Below are 19,786 nucleotides of genomic sequence, written 5' to 3'. Positions count from 1 at the left end.
AATGGGGGTATTGATTTTACCCCTTACAATCTACCTGCTATGCAGTATGTTAATTGAGTGGATCACTGACAGCAACCCAACCCACTAAAGTGATCTATATCACATTTATCTGCCCCACTGAATGTACAATCGGCATGCCATTGATAGACCCATGTCAATACCTATTGTTGTAAATAAAGCACAGACACATGGTGTGGCTGATTCTCATTCTGTGTGTTCAAATGAGGTTAAAGTAAAATCTAAAAGATGTTTTATTGCAACCATTGTGCAATACAGTATAAAGAAAAAAATCTAAAGAAAATTTTGATCATGTGTAGTATTATTAATTGCACGAAGAGAATATCTTCATAAACACAAGCAGTAATTAATTTATGACCAATAGCTTAGTGTCTTTAACGATACACCTTCTATTCAGCCTTGTGTACCCTAAATTTGTCTAAATCTCTGATGACCTTCTAAGTACCTTTTTTTTTTCAAGCATAATATGTATTGTCTTGACTAGTTAATGACAACTATTGCAACCAACAGAGTGTATCAGAAGTATTTAATAACCAACTGTGCATGCAATTCACTCTGGGCTTAATGGCGCATGAAGGAATGTCACATTTACAGTGTCACTATCACCAAACATCCTATCCTGGGACATCCTATTCAAGTGGACAGCAACCTGATTGCTAGTACAGAAAGAATGGAGATTGAAATTTATGTCTGTTACTTAATCTCCCAAAAATATTGAACGCAATCATTGAGTGGTTAGAGATAGAAGATTGGTCAGAAGGCTGATGTACATCAGCATCATTAAGGTCCTCCAATGACTGTTGATGTGCATTGCCTTTCAGTCTTTTCTTGCAGATTAAGCTCCCAATTCTGATATTATAATTGCATGCTTCTTATGGTTGAAGAAACTGAATTACATAAGGAAAGATTCCACAAGGTATAGTTAATTGTTGCTCTTTTAACAGTGTAACTGCTCTTGATCACAGATAAATAGTAGTTGCAAACTGAAGAAGATTCAATTTTTTTGTTGTGTGGAGAATCATGCAAACATGACACATTTTGTCTAGCTGAGTTTCTGAAAGATAGGGCTATGAACTACTGTAAATCTGGTAGTATCAGAACAGAAATTGAAGCATTACGGACACACTGGGGTTCTGTTTTGGGACAAACCTAATTTTGGTGAAAGGTCAGAATATAATTGGAGCAGGATATTTACAGTGATGGCCATGGTCTCTATGGCCATTATCACAAGTTAATGTTCAATGACAGACCTACATCTATGGATAGATGGACGGATGATTCTGTGTTTCAAATATTCATACTGCAAATCCTGTAGAATGTGGCCATTTACAAATGAATTTAACACTCAAAATGTGTCACAAAGTGATTTTGCAGCAGAATGTTGATCCTTGCAATTGAGGGGTGGTTGAATATTTTGTTAGTCAATTGCTAATCACTCAGTCCAATCAGCAACCGCTGATCAGTGCAAGACCCTCTTCTAAAATGGATATAATTCTTCAGGAATATTTTACGAGCGCTCTAACAAATACACCACCTAATAGCAAGACCATTGCAAAGTTAATGTTAACACTTAACTAGTGTTTTTTGCTTTACATTTGTCAATTATTTATTGATTGATTTATGGCCCCCAAACAAAGAAACAAGCTCAATCCTTTTCAAATGTGGCTGTGAAAATATGTTACAAGATTTTACAGATATTCAAAATTTCTATAAGTGACCTGATATAAACAACACAAATGTTTGGTACTTACCAAAAGGACAATTACAAATGTAGTCATTTACCAGATCCACACACAAACCACCATTAAGACAAGGCTGCGACCAACAGTCATTAACATTCTCAGAGCATGTCCTTCCTGTTGGGTAGAAAGGAACAAATAATCTTAAGTCTAATGTTGCAATGAAAACAGGAGAATGGCATGTCAGTTAAAAAACAAACAAAATACAAATAAGTTGTGAAACTTTTGCCAGAGAATCCCAAAATAATGTTGAGAGTTAATATCGCAAGTAATACCTCAAAAAGGAGAAACACTCACTTTCACCGATAATTTCAAGTTCTTGATTTTGGCTCCGAAAGATTTATGTGAGTGACATGCTGCTGCATGTAGGTTTGCATCAGTGGTGTAATCTCAGTTTTAGTATCCTCTGGGCAAGAGTTAGATACAGAATTGATTAAGGATTTTACTGACAAATTTAGAGCTTCACTAGGTGTGGCCTGTGGTAATATTTCAGCCCTCTTAGCTCTCCACGAGCCAGGGAGCTCACAGAACAAACAGCCTTACATCCTCACAACCTCGGGCGTTACTCTTCAATTCTCAATGCTTTCCTGACCAAAGGTAATTGTACTTCTATTATCGCTTCATGAACTGGAATGTGTTCTTTTAATCATGGACTGGAAGACACTCTCATAATTAAGAAAGCTGCTAGTAATATCTATGGCCTAAATCCAGTAAGTTGCAATTTGTGAGACATTGTATAATATTTCTGATCGAAGATGTTGTATCATAGATGTAAAATGATTTTCCTGTTAAAATGAAGCTTGTTGCAAGCAGAGTTGATCATAAATAAGGGTTCAAGCTCTTTGCTCTCTACAACTTGAATGAATTTAATTTTGAGATGAAAATACATATACATTATTAAGCTTGAATGTATTGCAAAATATATATATATATTATTTTTTAAACATATATTTTTATAATTATACACATTTGAGCAAAAGTGTAGTGATGACAGATTTGATTTGCAAGGCTTTTTTACTGGAATGAATACACTCCTGCAGCTGGCTTTAGCAAGGACTATGAAAGGATCACATTACCATTAGATGGTCTCATACCCTCAAACCCAGGGGAACAATGACACTGATAATCCCTGATTAGGTCCTCACAGGTTGCACCACTTGCACATGGGAAGCTGTCACACTCATTTGTTTCCAGTTCACAGAGTGACCCTTCAAATCCAAGCATGCAGCGGCAGGTGAAGTTGTACTGCTGATCCAAGCAAACAGCATGGTCAGAGCAGCGATGGCCAACACAGTAATCAATGTCTTCCTCACAGAATGCACCTGTGAATCCTTTGGGACATAAGCAGCTGGCAACAGAAAATAAAGAACTTTAACATTGTTCAAAAATATTTGGTTCCTTAGAAAAATAGTAATTGGGCAGTACTGACGTTTGAAATCACTGGCATTTTCTGACAAAATGTTCACACTCACCTGTAACCAGCGATCTCATCTACACAAGTAGCTCCATTTTGACACCAATGTTGAACGCAATCATCAGCATTTATCTGGCAATTCTGACCAGACCATCCAGGTGAACAGATGCAGGTGTAAGTATTAGCATTATTCAGAACACACTGTCCTCTGTTGGCACATGGCTGCTGATAGAAGATAAGAGATGTTGGATACATACAGTATGTCATGCAATTAGAGATCAGCTGAGTCATGCGAAAAGGGAAAATTACTTCATCTTGTATGGTAATAGTTCACAGTAATACCATTCTGGTCAGAAATATAACAATTATTTTAGAATACAGCACCTAATCATTTTGTGGTCTGGGCTTCCAGCCAGTGAGCTTCATTACAGAGACATTATACTCATGAATACTGATTTTTGCTTTATACTGTATTCATTTAGTAGTCCATTCAACATCTACATCACATCTCAAAAGGAGCAGATCAGCGATCATGGAGGGTTAAACTGGCAAAAACGAAACCAAAACACAAATAAATAGCTATGTCAAATAAATAATACAGACACACACACAAAACTTTAAACAGAGGAGGGGCTGGATTAGCTTTTGGGAAAGTGAATAATGCAGACATCATGGCATTCTGTAATGGGGCCAATGCATGCCTTGCTCCACAGATTCTCCATCTGTTATCTGAAGAATTTCTTCTGTTTAAGCTTGTCCGCTATTTTTCTTTTAATGCAGGCATTGGAGTCATCCATACAAAAAGGGAACTGCACATTCAAAAATAAATACAGTCATTACAAACTATAGCAAACATTCATCCTTCTCAGGAAGGAAACACCTTTTCTCTCTGGTAACTGCAGAAGCACAGTATATTAGGATGGTTAAAGTAATAGAAGCCATCTATCTGAGTCAGTTAAATTTCCATAGAAATCAATAGAATCCAAAGAATGGTGCATTTTTTTAATTTCATGAAGTCTCTTTCAGGACCAGTTGACTGCCTTGTCGATAGATTTTCACATTTTCTTTCAATGTCATTGGTGGAGTTGTGCTTACTTTGATCCCAATCAATAAAATAATGGTCTATCCAGTATTTTTGAAACCGATATAAAATTAAGGCTGTATAGTGTCCCATTGAATCTTCAAGAGTCTCCAGCAAATAAATTTGCAAATATCACTTGCATCTCTTCATATGTGGTAAGCCATATTCTAAACCCTAAACAGAAATCACATACACTCACACATATTCATATAACACAACTTCAGATAACTTAAGTCAAAACTCCTCTTTAATTTCCTTGTTATTCTTCCATTTGACACGTAACAGGGAAAGCATGCAAAACAGTTGAAATCAAGAATAAACACAAGCAACATAAACAGCCATCCAAAAATAGTGATGTCTACCCACCTGAAGATTTCCAGGACAGGGAACACGACAGGTATATTTCAGGCCATGTGGTAGATCAAAACATTCAGTCAGAGGTGGACATGTGTTGTTTGGTAGAGCACAAGCATCTATATCCAATTCACAATGCTTTCCCAGAAAGCCTGCAAGGCATTGAAAGCTAGTTAAAAATCAGTGTATGACTGACAGCACATAGTGTGAAAAATGCCTTAGGATTTAAAAAACAGATACATTTTTATCTGTTTGACCCCCAAATAAATTGTAAAATCAAGGAAACATCACATTAGTTTTGCCAGTAAGCTATTATGCTGCAAATGTCTTTGGACTAAATTGAGTACTGAGGTCTCAAAAGACTGCATTCTTAACACTGAAGACATGATTTTGTGGAACTCCATAAAGGACATGAGGCATACCAGTAAGAGGCTTAGGTTTATTGAGATAACATGAGATCTTGGCTGAAAAGCCTATAGAATATGAAATTTAGTTTCCATGGATCTGCTGTCGCATTCCATACCAGTTTACTCAAAGCGTTAGTGATTCATGATCAAGGATTTAGGCTAGCTACAAAAACAGCTACCATGGCCTGATAGCATTGAGAGGAAAAAATAAAATAAAACCTCAATCTCATGTTGAGGTCAAACAGTTGCAAAACAGGTCTCTAGTCTATTCTCTGATCAAACAGGACCCTCCCCTCTCTGCAGAGCAGTTTGAAAAAATCTGGATTTTTTTTTTCCAATAGCATTAGGCAATTGTGCAACTGCAGCTGCATGTACTTGACTGAGAAAGATTGTAATTCAGATTAATTTATGGCAAATGATGCTGATCACTTGTTGGAAAAGGGATAAGAATATATTCTTAGGTCAAAGGACGGCTTATCTACAGTGCTCAGCAAATGAGAAACAGTTGGTGGACTTTTGAGCCGGCTGGAATGTCAATGGTCCTATTCAGCTTGACAGTTGTGATGGGAGGTTCTTAAAAACTACAACAGCACACTAAACAGACGAGCCACTGTGTGTGTGAACACACACACACAAACACACACGTGCGCGCGCACACATACACACACGAACACTAAATTCATGCAAATAGGTCCTCCCACCAGGATGAACTGTTTCCTTAAGTTGTGAACCTCCACATATTTATGAATCAAAGATGGTTTAAAAGAATTGAAGAGCATTGTTTAAATAAGCTTAATCTGATGTATTTATGACAAAAAAAAAAAAAGAATTCTATTATAATTGTTGACCAATGATTCAGTGACTGGGAGAGCCACAAAGAAGGGTCAAGAAGGGTCTTTCTCTGAAGTCAAAATTCCCCTGCATTAACTGAGGTCTATCGACTTTTCCTTTCCCTAAATTCAAGCCCTCTCTTCAGCAAGCCATTTCAGAGCATATTCTTTTCACAACTGCGCATTCGTGAAGGATGTCACTCATGCAGGCCATGGTCAATTACTGTTTAATCTTATCATGGCAACTGGACTTTGTTTCTCTCATTGAGGACGTTTACCTCTCAACTGAATTAACTGAAGGGACTGAAGAGCCTCTTGGTTGGGAGGTGAAGCATCTTCTCGAAAAGAAACCAAGTCCAGTTGCCAATATGAACCCCCATGAATGGTCTATCAGGTTACATGCAGTAAATGATAATAGTGTCTCAGCTGTTGAAGCAAAAGAAGCAATTATATCCATGGAGGTTTCATGATACAATATTTGCACAATTTGGTTGCAATATTGAGCTCTGGCAATGAGCTTGAGGATTTCTGTCAAATATCAATCAAAGGCCAAGACTAGAGGAACCACACTGCTGTCTATTCTATTGCTGCATATTTTAAATCAGCATTCCATTTGCAGGATACACTTATGTAATGTCTTAATTATATGCCATAACAGGCATTTAAATATAACAGACAATTGGAAGTAAAACAACTACAAATGCATGATAGAACATCTACAATTTTTTTTTTTTTTTCAGAGAATAAAAGCACAATTTTTTGATGACTAAAACCAGACAATAGCTCAAGCAATATTGCCTCGGGTAATGTGTTACAGCAGGGACATCATTGAATAAGACTAATCACTTTTGCTTTTCAATGTAAAGGGAAGGCTTAAGGGATCCTGGCTGGGGACCAGATTATGCCACCTTTCCATTTGATTGCAAATGCTCTACTTTTTTGCTTACTGAAACCTCATATTACATTTTAATAAATGACAAAATCCTACCTGTAGAGCAGTCGCATTTATAGTATCCAATGAGGTCAGAGCAAATGCCGTTATGCAGACAGGGGTTGGAGTCACACTCATTGATTTCTGTCTCACAGTATGTTCCTATGGAATGAAAGTTAAGATTAAAATGAAAAGGAAATGTGCAATACTGGAGTCAATAGATCATTCATCTTCATACTAAAAAGATTGCAATTATCGCTTACCAGAAAATGTTATTCAACAAAAAAATAAAGAGACAGAAAACCATGGATAATTTAACAATTTTACACAAATGAACCAAATTCCAGTTGTATAGATAGTCCCATGTCTTGGCCGGTATAGCCATGGAGGTGAGTGGAATTCAAATTTATAGTTTTTGATAATAAGGAATATCTGTCGACAAAATTACAAATTGCTTCAGCCCCTAAAAACAAAGATATGAATCTTACTATAAACCAGTCCTTCTAAAATAGTGGGGCACACTCCCCTGGGGAGGCACAGTGCAATGCCAGGGGGGGGCGCGTGTCACCCTGGGGAACATGTTTTTTTTTTTGCCGTACTAGAATTAAGTGTAATTGCACATCCACTACAGTAGTTGGCAGTGGTCCTCTCATTGTCAGGGTGTGCTCAGGGAGTATTAGCTCTATGGTGTAGGTTTTTTTTTTTTTGCATCAAGCAGGCGATATGAAGTGCAGTAAACAAACCCTCAAGGGACAACATGAATTTTTTTTTAACAGGGATGACAAGAAAGGCGGAGCGAGATGAAGATAATGAGACAAAAGAAAGTCATCCGAAAGCTAAGACAAGGAAATATGACGCAGCGTATGTAGCACTTGTCTCCACAGTGACTACAGTGGGAGACGAGGAAATTTAACTCCTAAAATCTTTTCTGTTACAGACTAAAAACAATGGAAATAAAGTTATTCTTTGTTGTAAGTGGAACAATATTTCTTTTTTTTTGTTTTCTTTAATTTTAATAAGGATATAATTTTATGCAGAGATGTACTTGTAACAATTTTATAGACAAATTATATTATTTATAGTCGCTGCGGAGAATGGGGGGGCACAAATTGTTTTCTTCTTGCTAGGGGGGGCGTAACAGAAAATAATTGAGAAGCTCCGCTATAAACCAACAAGGAGAAAACAGAAGATAATGTAGCTGAGGCCGAAAAGAGAGATAATCACAATCAATCTCTAACAAAAAAGAGAACTTGTCAAATGCAAAGCAGACAAGATTCCTGGGGAAAACAAAACTTAAAGTGGCAAAAAATCTGATCACTAAAGAATCTGCGAAGTGTCTGTAGTGATGATACACTATATGGCAAAAGTATTTGCTCAACTGACTTGATATGGACTTCATTCCCATTTCTTAGGGAATGGGATTAAATCCCATTTCTAATCCATAGGGTTCAATATGATATTGGTCTACCCTTTACAACTATAACAGCTTCAACTGTTCTAATTCTCCCAAAGGTGTTCTTTAGGGTTGTGGTCAGGGCTCTGTGCAGGCCAGTCAAGTTCATCCATGCCAGACTCTCATCCATGTCTTTATGGACTTTACTTTGTCATGTTGAAAAAGGAAGGGACCAACTCCCAATGGTTCCCACAAAGTTAAGAGCATGGAGTTGTCCAAAATGTCTTGGTATGCTGAATTATCGGCGTTCCGATCACTGTAACAAAGGGGCCAAGCCCAGGTCCTGAAAAACAACCCCACACCATAATTCCCTCGCCACCAAACGTCATACTTGGCACAATGCAGTCCGACAAGTACCATTCTCCTGGCAACTGCTAAACCCAGACTTGTCAATTAGATTGGCTAATGGAGAAGCATGATTCGTCACTCCAGAGAACATACCTCCACTGCTCTGTGGTGACATGCTTTACACCACAGCATCTGACACTTTGCATTACAGTTTGTGATGTGGGACTTGGATGCAGCTGTTTGGCCTTGGAAGCCCATTCTGTGAGGCTCTCTGTGCATCGTTCTTGAGCTAAACTGAAGGCCACCTGAAGTTTGGAGGTCTGTAGCGTTTGACTTTGCAGAAAGTTGGCGACCTCTTTGCACTATGCGCCTCAGCATCTGCTGGCCCCACTCCGTCAGTTTACATGGCCCACCACTTCGGGGCTGACTTGCAGTCATTCCAAAACACTTCCAAGTTCTTATAATTCAGCTGACAATTGACTGTGGAATTTTTTGGAGTGAGAACATTTCATGACTATCACAGTTCCATGCTGGATTTAACCAATATATTCACTATCCCTCCTCTGTACATGACCGAACCATCTCAGTCTGAATTCTCTGACCTTCTCTCCAAAACATGTAACATGTGCTGTTCCTCTGATAGACTCATTCCTGATCCTATCCATCCTGGTCACTCCCAGAAAGAAGCTCAACATCTTCATCTATGGGACCTCTCGCTACGCCTCCTGTCTTTTTGTCATTGTAACTGCTTCTGGTCCATACAGCATCGCTGGTCTCACCACTGTCTTGTGCACTCTTCCTTTCATTATGGCCGATAGTCTTTTTCACATAGTACCCCTGACACTTTTATCCACCCATTCCAACCTGCTTGAACCAATCTCTTCACTTCTTTTCCGTACTCTACGTTGCTCCGGACTGTTGACCCCAAGTACCTGAAATCCTCTAGCTTCCAGATCTCCATTCCCTGGATCTTCATCGTTCCACCAGAGTTCCTCCCATTCACACATATGTACTCTGTCTTGCTGCAACTAACTTTTATTCCTCTCCAGCACAAACCTCCACCTCTCCAGATTTTCCTCAACCTGTTGTCTGCTCCCACAACAGATCATAACGTCATCTGCAAACATCATGGTCCATAGAGATTGCTGTCTAACCTCATCTGTAAGCATGTCCATCACCACTGCAAACAAGAAGGGGCTCAGAGCTGATCCCTGATGGAGTCCACCTCCACATTGAACTTCACTTTTACCCCTACAGCACACTGCACCACTCTCTCACAGCTAGCATACATATCCTGCACCAGTCTAACATACTTCTCTGCCCCTCCAGATTTCCTCTTACAATACCAGAGCTCCTCTCTTGGCACCCTGTCATATGCTTTTTCTAGGTCTTCAAAAACACAATTCAGCTCCCTCTGGCCTTCTCTGTACTTCTATATTCTCTATCCTTTCCCTTAACTTCATTGTATGGCTCATCAACTTTATCCCACTATAGTTGCCGCAATTCTGCACATCTCCCTTATAATTAAAAATTGGCATCATCACACTTCGTCTCCATTCTTCAGGCATCTTCTCACTCTCTAAGATCCTGTTGAATAATCTATTCAGAAACTCTACCGCTGCCTCTCCTTGATACTTCCACACCTCCGCAAGTATATCATCAGGACAAACTGCATTTCCACTCTTCATCCTCTTCAATGCCTTCCTCACTTAACTTTTACTCATCTCTGCTACTTTGTGATCTACAATAGTCACCTCCTCTACTCTTGTCTCTCTTTCATTTTCCACATTCATTAGCTCTTTAAAGTACTCTTTCCATCTTCCCATCACTCTTCTAGAATCTATCAATACATCTCCCTCTCTATCCTTAATCACCCAGACCTGTTGTAAATCCTTTCCATCTTTATCTCTCTGTTTCACCAACTTGTATCCTTCTCTCCCTCCTTACTGGGACACCATACTCCTGTCTGATCTCTTCAGTCCTCTCAGTGTCCCTCTTCTTCTTCGCTAACTGCTTTCTCTGAATATACTCCTGCACTTCCTCATTCCACCACCAAGTCTCCTTATCTACTTTTCCTTCCAGATGACACACCAAGTACTCTCCTACCTGTCTCCCTGATAACAATATTGTTGTCCAATCATCTGGAAACTTTCCCTGACCACCCAGAGCCTTTCTCAACTCCTCCCTGACAACCATACAACACTCCTCCCTTTTTCAGCTTCCACCACTTTGTCCTCTGCTCTGCCTTTGTCGTCTTGATCTTCCTTGTCACCAGAGTCATCCCACAAACCACCATCCTATGCTGTCTGGCTACACATACACCAACAACTACTTTGCAGTCACTGATCTCTTTCAGGTTACCTCGTCTATACAAGATGTTGTCTACCTGCGTGCTCCTACCTCCGCTCTTATAAGTTACCCTATGTTCCTGTTTTTTTCTGGAAAAAGGTGTACACTACAGCCATTTCCATCCTTTTTTCATCCCAACCCTCTGCATTTTTCCGGGCTTGGGACCGGCTCAGGGAGACGCTGCCCTGTGCCCCCTGAGGCTGCATTTTAAGCCATATAGTGTATGTGAGAACAATGTAATGAAACTTGAACTTGAACTCCAGGGCCTGATGGAAAAGGAGGGTGAATGATATGCAATCAATGACAGTTTCTTCCCTCTGATAATAAACTGACAAACATTGAAACCCAGAAAGTTGAATAATAATAGCTTGAATTATGTCTCATGGAAAATTATACAGATCCTCAGAATCATTTCTACAGTACCAAACAATACCATCGAAAATACAACTGTGAATAAATGTTAAGGGTTGTATAAAATGAATGAGCAATATAAGTAATGCAAAACTTGCCTTAAACTTGTTAAAAGTCAAGCATTTAAATACCGGACTTAATGGAGAAACAGTTACAAAAGTAATAATAAAGTACGGTAATTTAAATATGTTGCATCTTATCTTAATAGTGGACAGAAATATGTTTTATCTGAAATTAATGTCAGCACCACTTAATGGTACCATGTTTAGCTAAGAGAGGGGAACTTCAGGAGACTCTTTATTTCCAACCAAGGTTGCTGAGAGGCTTGTCACTGTTGAAACTGTATTCGTCAACTATCCAGCACATTAAAATCGTGTGCTCATTTTGGGACTGGAAGGACATCAATGACAGTCGATTATAGCATTAAAAGAATCGCTGAATCTAGACAAGCATGGATGTGTCAGCAGTAAAGAAGAAAAATAACATTGAATCCCATTCCTTTAAATCCCACGGGGCATCACATTAAAATATGACTCTGGATTTCTAGATATTAGACATGATCCCAGGAGTACTTCAGATTCTAATATCGAAAGTATATATACACATGTATATATACATGCACAGGATATACACAAACAATATATCAAAACTCCCACAAACACTAATGATTTTTTTTATGTCTGAGCTAATCTGAGAAACGCTGACTATGATATGGTGTGACTGGTCCACATTTCAGATTGATTTTGGGACTCATGGATGTGGTATCCCCAAGGATAAAGAGGAAAAAACAACTTTCAAATGCCAGCACCTGTGACAGTATGTTATGTTAGTGCCCACAGCATGGACAACTTTCACATCCATAAAGCACTGTTAATGCTCTGTGGTATGTACATGTTTCAGATCAGCCGATGCTGCCCTTCGGACAATAATTTCATTTTCAGGGAAAATCCCTTCTTATTCCAAGAAAAGAAAAAGTGAAGCTACATTGTGCACATTTTACAATGGCACTGGCTGATAGTAAAATGGTGTGGAGTACATTGTACTTAGCTGAGCTGCCAGCAGTCTAGACCTGTCCCCCAATGAAAATCAATCGTGCTTTCTCAAAAGCAAAACGTGGTATCCAAGAATATGATGATATTCTCTTTTTAAAGCCTCAAATTTAAGATTTGTATTAGAGTACAGATTTAAATAATCTGTCAAAATGAATTTATCTTTTATAAAAACATGTATCTACCTTTCATTATCTTTTCATTAAGGTCTTCTGACAATGTGCAATAGGATTGTGCCTTTAGAAGAGTTGCCATGTGACAAGTTATTCACAAATTAAAATACAATATCAAAAAAATGGAGGGGGTTGTATGTATGGAGTGCCTCAGGGTGCAGGGTTAGGACCATGACTGATTATTATATACAAAAGTAACAGGCTATTTAATGTCATCCATGTTTTTTACAAAAATTTTGACCAAATTTAACAAATTTGGTCATTGGGATTGACTTAATGAAGTCTAACAAAACAAAAATACGACAAGAAATTGACAAATGCCTCCAAATACTTTGAAGTAAAAATAGATATTGTATAAAGCCATTCAATCATATTTGAAACCATATTTGAATCCTGTTATTCCAGTTCAGGCTGTATTTAATAGCTTCATGAAGGATGCTATAAATTAAATATTGTGCTAGTTTTACCTGTATTTCCTCTGTCAGATTATCACAATTTGGAGTTAACTCGGCCCCCCACAGGCTTTTGATCACAAGTATGTCGCTAGCCCTCTTCTTGTTTAAGTAACAAAGTAACATCAGCACAGATTACAACATATTAATGTTGTCACCAACATACCCCCCCCCCCCGAAAGTATTTTAATACCCAATAAAAAAAAGACTAAATTAATTTTAAAAGAAATGTATGGTGTAACAGTTTCGGATTATGACCTAAATCCCTGAAAAAAGTAAATGGAGAAGGCTATACAAAACTACTGCAAAAACTAATGTACTCAGAACATTGAGTTGTCCCTCAGGGAAAACCATAGATTTGATTAAAAATAAAGCCTTGTGGAACACAAGAACAGATAAGGTGCAAGATGCAGGTCATAAGTTGGTGACTTGTTTGGTGCTCAGCTGCAGTAGTTCTACCATTCTAGATGCTGGATGAGTGTCACCCAGTGCTGGCTATTAATTCAAAATGTCCCATCATCAATAACAAAGCAGCAATGACATATAGTGAAAACTTTTTCTTGACAGCATCGACCCTTCATAGCAGCACAAGCACTATGATTGATAGTGATTCATATATGCAGAAGATGCTTTAGGTCAATATATATCTAATATGTCACACTTGTAGCGCCAAATTATAACTATATTTGCCCTACTAAATTCTTAGAAATACATTTCCTCATTCATGACAGTGAAATTTTTAATTAAAGTTAATCTTTAATTTGAAATGAAATGTAGTAATGGTAAATATTTTAACAGAAAAGTTGGAAATCAGAATTAAATTTTGAAAACAAAAGTCCTGAATATCAAGAAGTTAAGTCATGACAGGTGACCTGGCCTGTGGGCGCAACAAACATCATTGGCATGAACTTATTCAACCTATTAATTCATATTAGGAAAGAGAATGCAAATTGTTAGGTGGGCCAGTGTCTGGTGTAAAGCATGTTTATATTTTAGCAGAATACTAGTGGTGTGCCAATTCATTTGACCGCAACACTATGAGTGATCATTACTATATTCTAAACAACATAACATCATTATTTGTGTAAAACATTGTTGTTAGATGAAAAATAAAGCCTTTCAAAATGAGGCCCTAAAGCTGTGGCTTGAGTACTGTATCCACAGCTATAGAGATGATACAGTATAGTTCTGGGCAAAGCTTGAAATTAAATTGGCCTTTCTATACTACCAGGCTTGAAACTCCAAAGCAAAAATCCTAAGGTGACAGAAAATGATGAATTCCATCAGTTGCTAAGCCCCTCTACTGTGGCAAAGACAATTTTCTATTACTGAAGTGGCAGTAGATTTTAGCTTTGAACAGAGGGGAAAAATCTTGTTCATGTAGTGCTATGTAAAGACTTCTCTGATCAACACGTGAGTTTGTGGGGATTTATAGCAAATGCAGTATAGGGTTATATCTGAGGAAAATGAAAATAAAGAAATCTTGGGGTTTGCTATTTTAAGAAGTACAACAAAAGAAGACCAATGCCTCACCACCCTATGTGCTCTTGCACAGTATAGACAGTGTTCCAACACAGATCCCAATTACTGCTGCCACAAGGTCCTTTTTGAAATGCTGTTTGTAATTTTCCTTGTATTTTTAACATGCTGCACATCAAAAGTGTTATTGCACGTTCCAATTCTATATATAGCGATACCTTTTATTATTGTGCCTGACTTTTTCCCAAGTTGTCATCCGTACTGTAAAAAGTTTCCACAACATTCGGTGGTGACAGCTAATTAGGAAGCAGTTTAGCAAAGTATTTGGATTAAATGAAATCAACACAAGGCCTCAGAAAAGTCAGTCAGCCAGGGCCAGTCGTAAATAAGGATCAAGGTTAAGAAAATGCACTAGGCTTTGCTTACAATCTCTGGTTTGCTCGTGATTCATAAATCACAACATGATTCATATATCACAGTCAACTATAGCTTTCTGGCCTTAAAAAGCTCACTTTTTCCAGTTCATTCTTAGTTTAAACTCACGATTTATCTTCTTAACTACAGTTTGTTTTGGTACACTCCTCTTCGGAGCAAGAAAATCCTGATGTGTTCTGCTTCCAAGCTACATCTGGAGTTCCCTTATGCCTTAACTTTACCTCTAGCTAAAATGTTCCTTTCCTCCTTTGTACTAATCTCTTTCTGTATGCAGAGGTTGAATATGTACTCACATATACACATATCTATTACAATATGTCTGTGTATATGTATTATACACACATACATTGATGTATCAACAGAAAAAGAAGTCTATTTTCTATTCTGACCTTGACTTAGTTTTGAATCAGTGTAATAAAAACAGTTAATCAAGGATGTTCTGTGAGCCTGAAGGTGAGGACATAAACCTGACTGTTAAATAGTGGCCCTGCTGACCCATGTGTAATCAAAACCATGCAAGGTTGGCTTGGATTTTCTATTACCAATGTAATTAAACCCAGGTGTGGCAAGTCATGAAAAATCTGCCAAACTGCACCAAAAGTGAACCACATCAAAATGGCTTCAGCTCATCTGCAACCAAGTAGACACTCATCACGACTGCTATTTGTAATTGCCTCATCAAATGTGTAGTTCTGTATAGCATAATCAATATTGTATAATTTGCAAAAAACATAAAGCTGCATAAAATGTTTGTCTTCAAAGGCAGTATTATTCTACCTTATTCCTTTTTCATAAACTTGCCAAAAGCAGGCTATTAAGCCTGCTTATTTAACATATTTGAGTCAAAATGTTTATCGACATTTTACTTAAACCATTTATTTACGTACAGACACTTGTGTTACAATCTATTTCGATGAATCTGACATAGCACATGGAGAGTGAATGCAACACAACAAACTGGTCTATGTTTGTCTTGACCTCTCAAATTACAAAGTGCAGAAACCACTATATGGAATTAGAGGAGAAATGGCGTGTCACTGCTTAAAACAAGTGAGTGTACAATCAAAATAAATAGGAAACTACAGACAACTGCAGCGTTATATGACATTAAACAGGCCAAGGTTAAAAAGCACAAATTCATATTATCTTGCATGCAATGCTATTCCTGCTTTCTGTGAGGAAAATATTCATGTTACTACTCGAACAATCTGGAACTCATGCCAACTCAAAAGCTTTGTCTGTACAATGTAAGAGGAATTAATAAGGATGAATTAACCATATTTCCCCAAAGGGCATTGTGCAAATTTAACTACAAGATATTCTAAAATCGTAGAAATACAGAATGAGAGAAAGAGGAGAAATAAGATTAGAAAATACTTATCTCACCTGTGAAGCCCAGGGGACACATGCACTTGTACTGTGGGGGAGAGAATGGCTGACTTGTTGTAATACAAGTGGCTCCATTCAGACATCTGTTTGGCTTTATCAGGCAAGCATCCTCTACATACTGACAAAATTCTCCATTCCATCCTGGGGCACAGGCACACTGCAGAAAACCATAACATAAGTCATATAATGTGTTTGCATAACTGAACACTGCCTATATTTTTTTCTTTAAACATGCAGTACAGAGATAACGACAGAAATAATGAAGATGATAATTTTATCGTTGTTGGTGATTATAAATGATAATAACACTAATGTTGCACAAAAATGTTGAAATCTGTTGCACCATTAAACTCATTAAAAAAAGGATGTGAATGGTGTTGTGAATGTGAACTCTTCAAGTCAGACATGCTAAATGGAAGAAAGACTACATTTCTGAATGTTGTTTGATACTGTTTTAAGAACATGTTTTCCTAGATTATTACAACTACTCTTCATAAAAACTTGCAACAGCGTAACAAAGTTATTCATTTGGAGATGTTTACTGTCTCCCTGGTAAAAGCAAATTAAATGTTAGCTCTCCTTAGACTCTCTTTTGAATTGTTTTTGAAAACATCAAAGTGAAATACTGTATCTGTAACTAAATCAAATGCAGTAGCTAAAAACACCGATACAGTAAATTGTTTGGTTCAAAACAGGAGGAACGCATTGATTTTTGCTGAAAATTGTAGCCTGAGGCAATACAAGAACTAAAACAATAAAGCTGAACAATTCAAAACAAAGTTTTCGGGGGTTACAATTCTGGCCAAATGGGTTATAATGACAACTTTTGATGACAAGATCTGTTGGTTATCAAGTATAACCAGGTTATTGTTTGTGGGAATTTATCCTGCACTATCTTTTGTATATTTCATAAAAGCAGAGACTGAAACCTGAACTGAATTTCTTATACCTTAAATATGAAAATATATAAAAATATATTTTTTTTTAGTGGAGAGTGTAATCTCTGAGACAGACAAGGATGAAGAACAAGAATTTAAGGCTGTAAGGCTTGTTACCACCAGAAGTCTGATATATACATTTTAGAGCCAACCTGACCGTTTACTGACCCACTAAAAACCCACTGTGCTGGAGTGGAGGTCCAGGGCCAATATTCCCTGCTCTGGTAATGGTATACAATATGATATCTAGTTATTTTCAATTCTTGAAAATCATCTTCTTGTCAGAGGGCATTTAATGAGCAGCGTTTGCTTGATTAACTTCCCTTTTTTTGTTGTCAATGTTATTCTTGGTCTATATTTCCCTGAAAAAAATCTTCCACCTAATGACCCATTTTAATGGGGTGGCAATTTTTGATTAGGACTGACCTCTGATGAGATGCAAATCAACATCCGGATCTGAACAATGCTTTTGGATTGGGCATACTCTCAGCAGTCTAATGGAACAAGGCTGAGAATAATTAGGAGCTATGGGGCATTACAGAATAGTCTCGGGTGTTGTAAAAAAAAACACGTATGTTTGAGGACAGAAGCACAGAAAGCAAATTAGGCTTGAACCTGTCTGTCTGAGCAATGTGTCCATAAACTCAGAGTGATTAATGAGTTGGAATCAGATTACTGCTGTTGTTGTTTTGCTCTCCTGGCTTTTTACTTTTAATGAAATCTTGTCTTTTGTATAAAACTGTAGGGACTATGAACATGCAGACCCTGGTATAGAGATGTACACATTTGGTTTTAAATCCTGTAAATTGCTGTGGTGGTGGCAGGTGGGGAAGCACTTGAAGGAAAATTGAGCATGAGCTTTCTGAAGATTTTCTCGATAGAAAGAGTCAACTTGATTTCTTCGTCAAAATTTCTATCTCAACACTTAATCACCTGTAATTGGGGACTTATTTACCAAAGTTTCATGACAGCCAATTAGAACGCTTGCTTGTGTGTGTGTTTGTTTTTTCTGTACAGTGCTCATCTTCCACTTTCAAGCTTTCATGGTGACAAAATATAAGACAGTTGTTGATCCCTGAGGTACATAATGCAGAACCATAAAGCAGAAATCGGTATTTTGAGTATTTCATCATGACTGAGGCATTGAATTACTGACCTGGTATCGGCCAATTCCACTCAGGCACAATCCTTCATTTAGACAGTTGATATTGAACAGCATGCAGTAGTCAATTATCTCTTCACAATTTTTCCCACTAAAGCCCTGCAGACATCTGTTAAGAGCAAGTCAGTGTCATCAAAATCAATTCACCCTGAGGCATGAGCACTAACAAGCCAAATATTTAATTTATTAATTTATCTATTTTCTATGATTCAAGATTCCTAGCTTTGTATTTCAAACTATCTTGGCAAAATAGTTGATAAGCTACATCATGATTACAAGTAAAACCTTCCTGAAATGTTGACATCTTGTTTAATATCTTAAGTAGGAAATCTGTCATTTTGGTCCTAAACTACAGACTTATATCGTTATAAAACATAACCTGGGCAATAGAACAATTTAGAAAAATCCTTAATAGCAAAAAGGAAATCTTTTGATGGATTATTCAAGAATTGGACTCAAATCCCCTTACTAGTAAACCATCCTACAAACATGTTTGTGGGCTGCATGAAATTGGCTATTAAAAGATTATCTCATATCCCTGCATAATGGTAGGTAGAAATTGCATTTATTTGCCATTCATCCGAAACTGTATGAGGGAAATGTATTGATTTAGCAACATTTTATATTGTTGTGTTTCTTTTTAATATCTAAACATATCTTAACAAAGCTTGGTGAACTTTGCCAGTACCTTCCACTCTCTGATCTCTCCAAACAGAAAACTATTATTCACTTGCCCGATAATATTGAACATAAAGTGGGACATCTCCCAAGCATCCATCCCAGGCATCATAACTATAGCTTCTCATCAAAAATATTTTGGACTGGGCACTTTGCTTTGACTTCTGAAGATGAAGATTTTTTCATAATATTCAGAGATTCTCTTATTTGATCATCCAACAATTAAAGTGTAAAAGCAGGGCCTTTTTTTTCAATGAAGTTTCTGTTACATAATGTAACATGAAGATTATTGCCTCTATTTTACTGTCAACCCATTCTCATAAAATGCATTTATGAAATTCTACAATTAGTTATGCACATAACATGAATATACTATTTAAATCTTAAAAATGGTCACTGAAGAAAATTGATATTCAATTTTATTGTTACACTTGCAGTGAGTTAAAAGCAGCCTGTGGGGATCCGGGGCTCGGGCTTGGGGTGCAGCCTTTGTCACCAGTGCGCCTGATTTAGCAGGTGAATGATTCAAGGGGGTGCTGGCACACCTGCGGCTGACCAGGCCTTGTCAAGCGAAGGATAAGGGGAGCTTCGACCAGCCCTTCGGTGCTAGTCTGTTGGTTGTTCCTCAACTCTTTATTCTATGTCTTGCCTCTCCTCGCCAGCGCCTATTTCCTGTGACCCCTACCACCTCTGCTTGCCAGATCCTGAGACTCCTGTGACACAACCCCAGAAACAACCTGGCCCCAGCACAGCTCT

The 19,786-nt window shown here is 37.7% G+C and overlaps 1 protein-coding gene across 4 annotated transcripts in view; it reads right to left on the bottom strand.

Moving 5' to 3' along the window:
* The window catches only part of eys (EGF-like photoreceptor maintenance factor), a 164,495-nt gene that overhangs the window by 130,975 nt on the left and 13,734 nt on the right, over positions 1–19,786 (bottom strand). For 3 of the 4 annotated variants that reach the window (XM_086168217.1, XM_086168234.1, XM_086168244.1), the window contains 7 exons: positions 18,347–18,461; positions 16,250–16,409; positions 6,832–6,936; positions 4,619–4,758; positions 3,230–3,396; positions 2,852–3,105; positions 1,770–1,874 (listed from right to left, as the gene is read on the bottom strand). In XM_086168217.1, the coding sequence (XP_086024343.1) occupies positions 1,770–1,874; positions 2,852–3,105; positions 3,230–3,396; positions 4,619–4,758; positions 6,832–6,936; positions 16,250–16,409; positions 18,347–18,461 (1,046 nt within the window). The remainder of the gene's footprint in view (positions 1–1,769; positions 1,875–2,851; positions 3,106–3,229; positions 3,397–4,618; positions 4,759–6,831; positions 6,937–16,249; positions 16,410–18,346; positions 18,462–19,786) is intronic. The other variant, XM_086168227.1, reaches the window with a different exon arrangement.

The sequence above is a fragment of the Fistularia commersonii genome, chromosome 2 (assembly GCF_037954325.1).
Source record: "Fistularia commersonii isolate RoL2024-O1a breed Wild chromosome 2, RoL_Fcom_v1.0, whole genome shotgun sequence".
In the NCBI taxonomy this organism is placed as follows: Eukaryota; Metazoa; Chordata; class Actinopteri; order Syngnathiformes; family Fistulariidae; genus Fistularia; species Fistularia commersonii.
The sequence above is the reverse complement of the archived record's forward strand: the minus strand, read 5'-3'. Positions and strand labels throughout refer to the sequence as shown.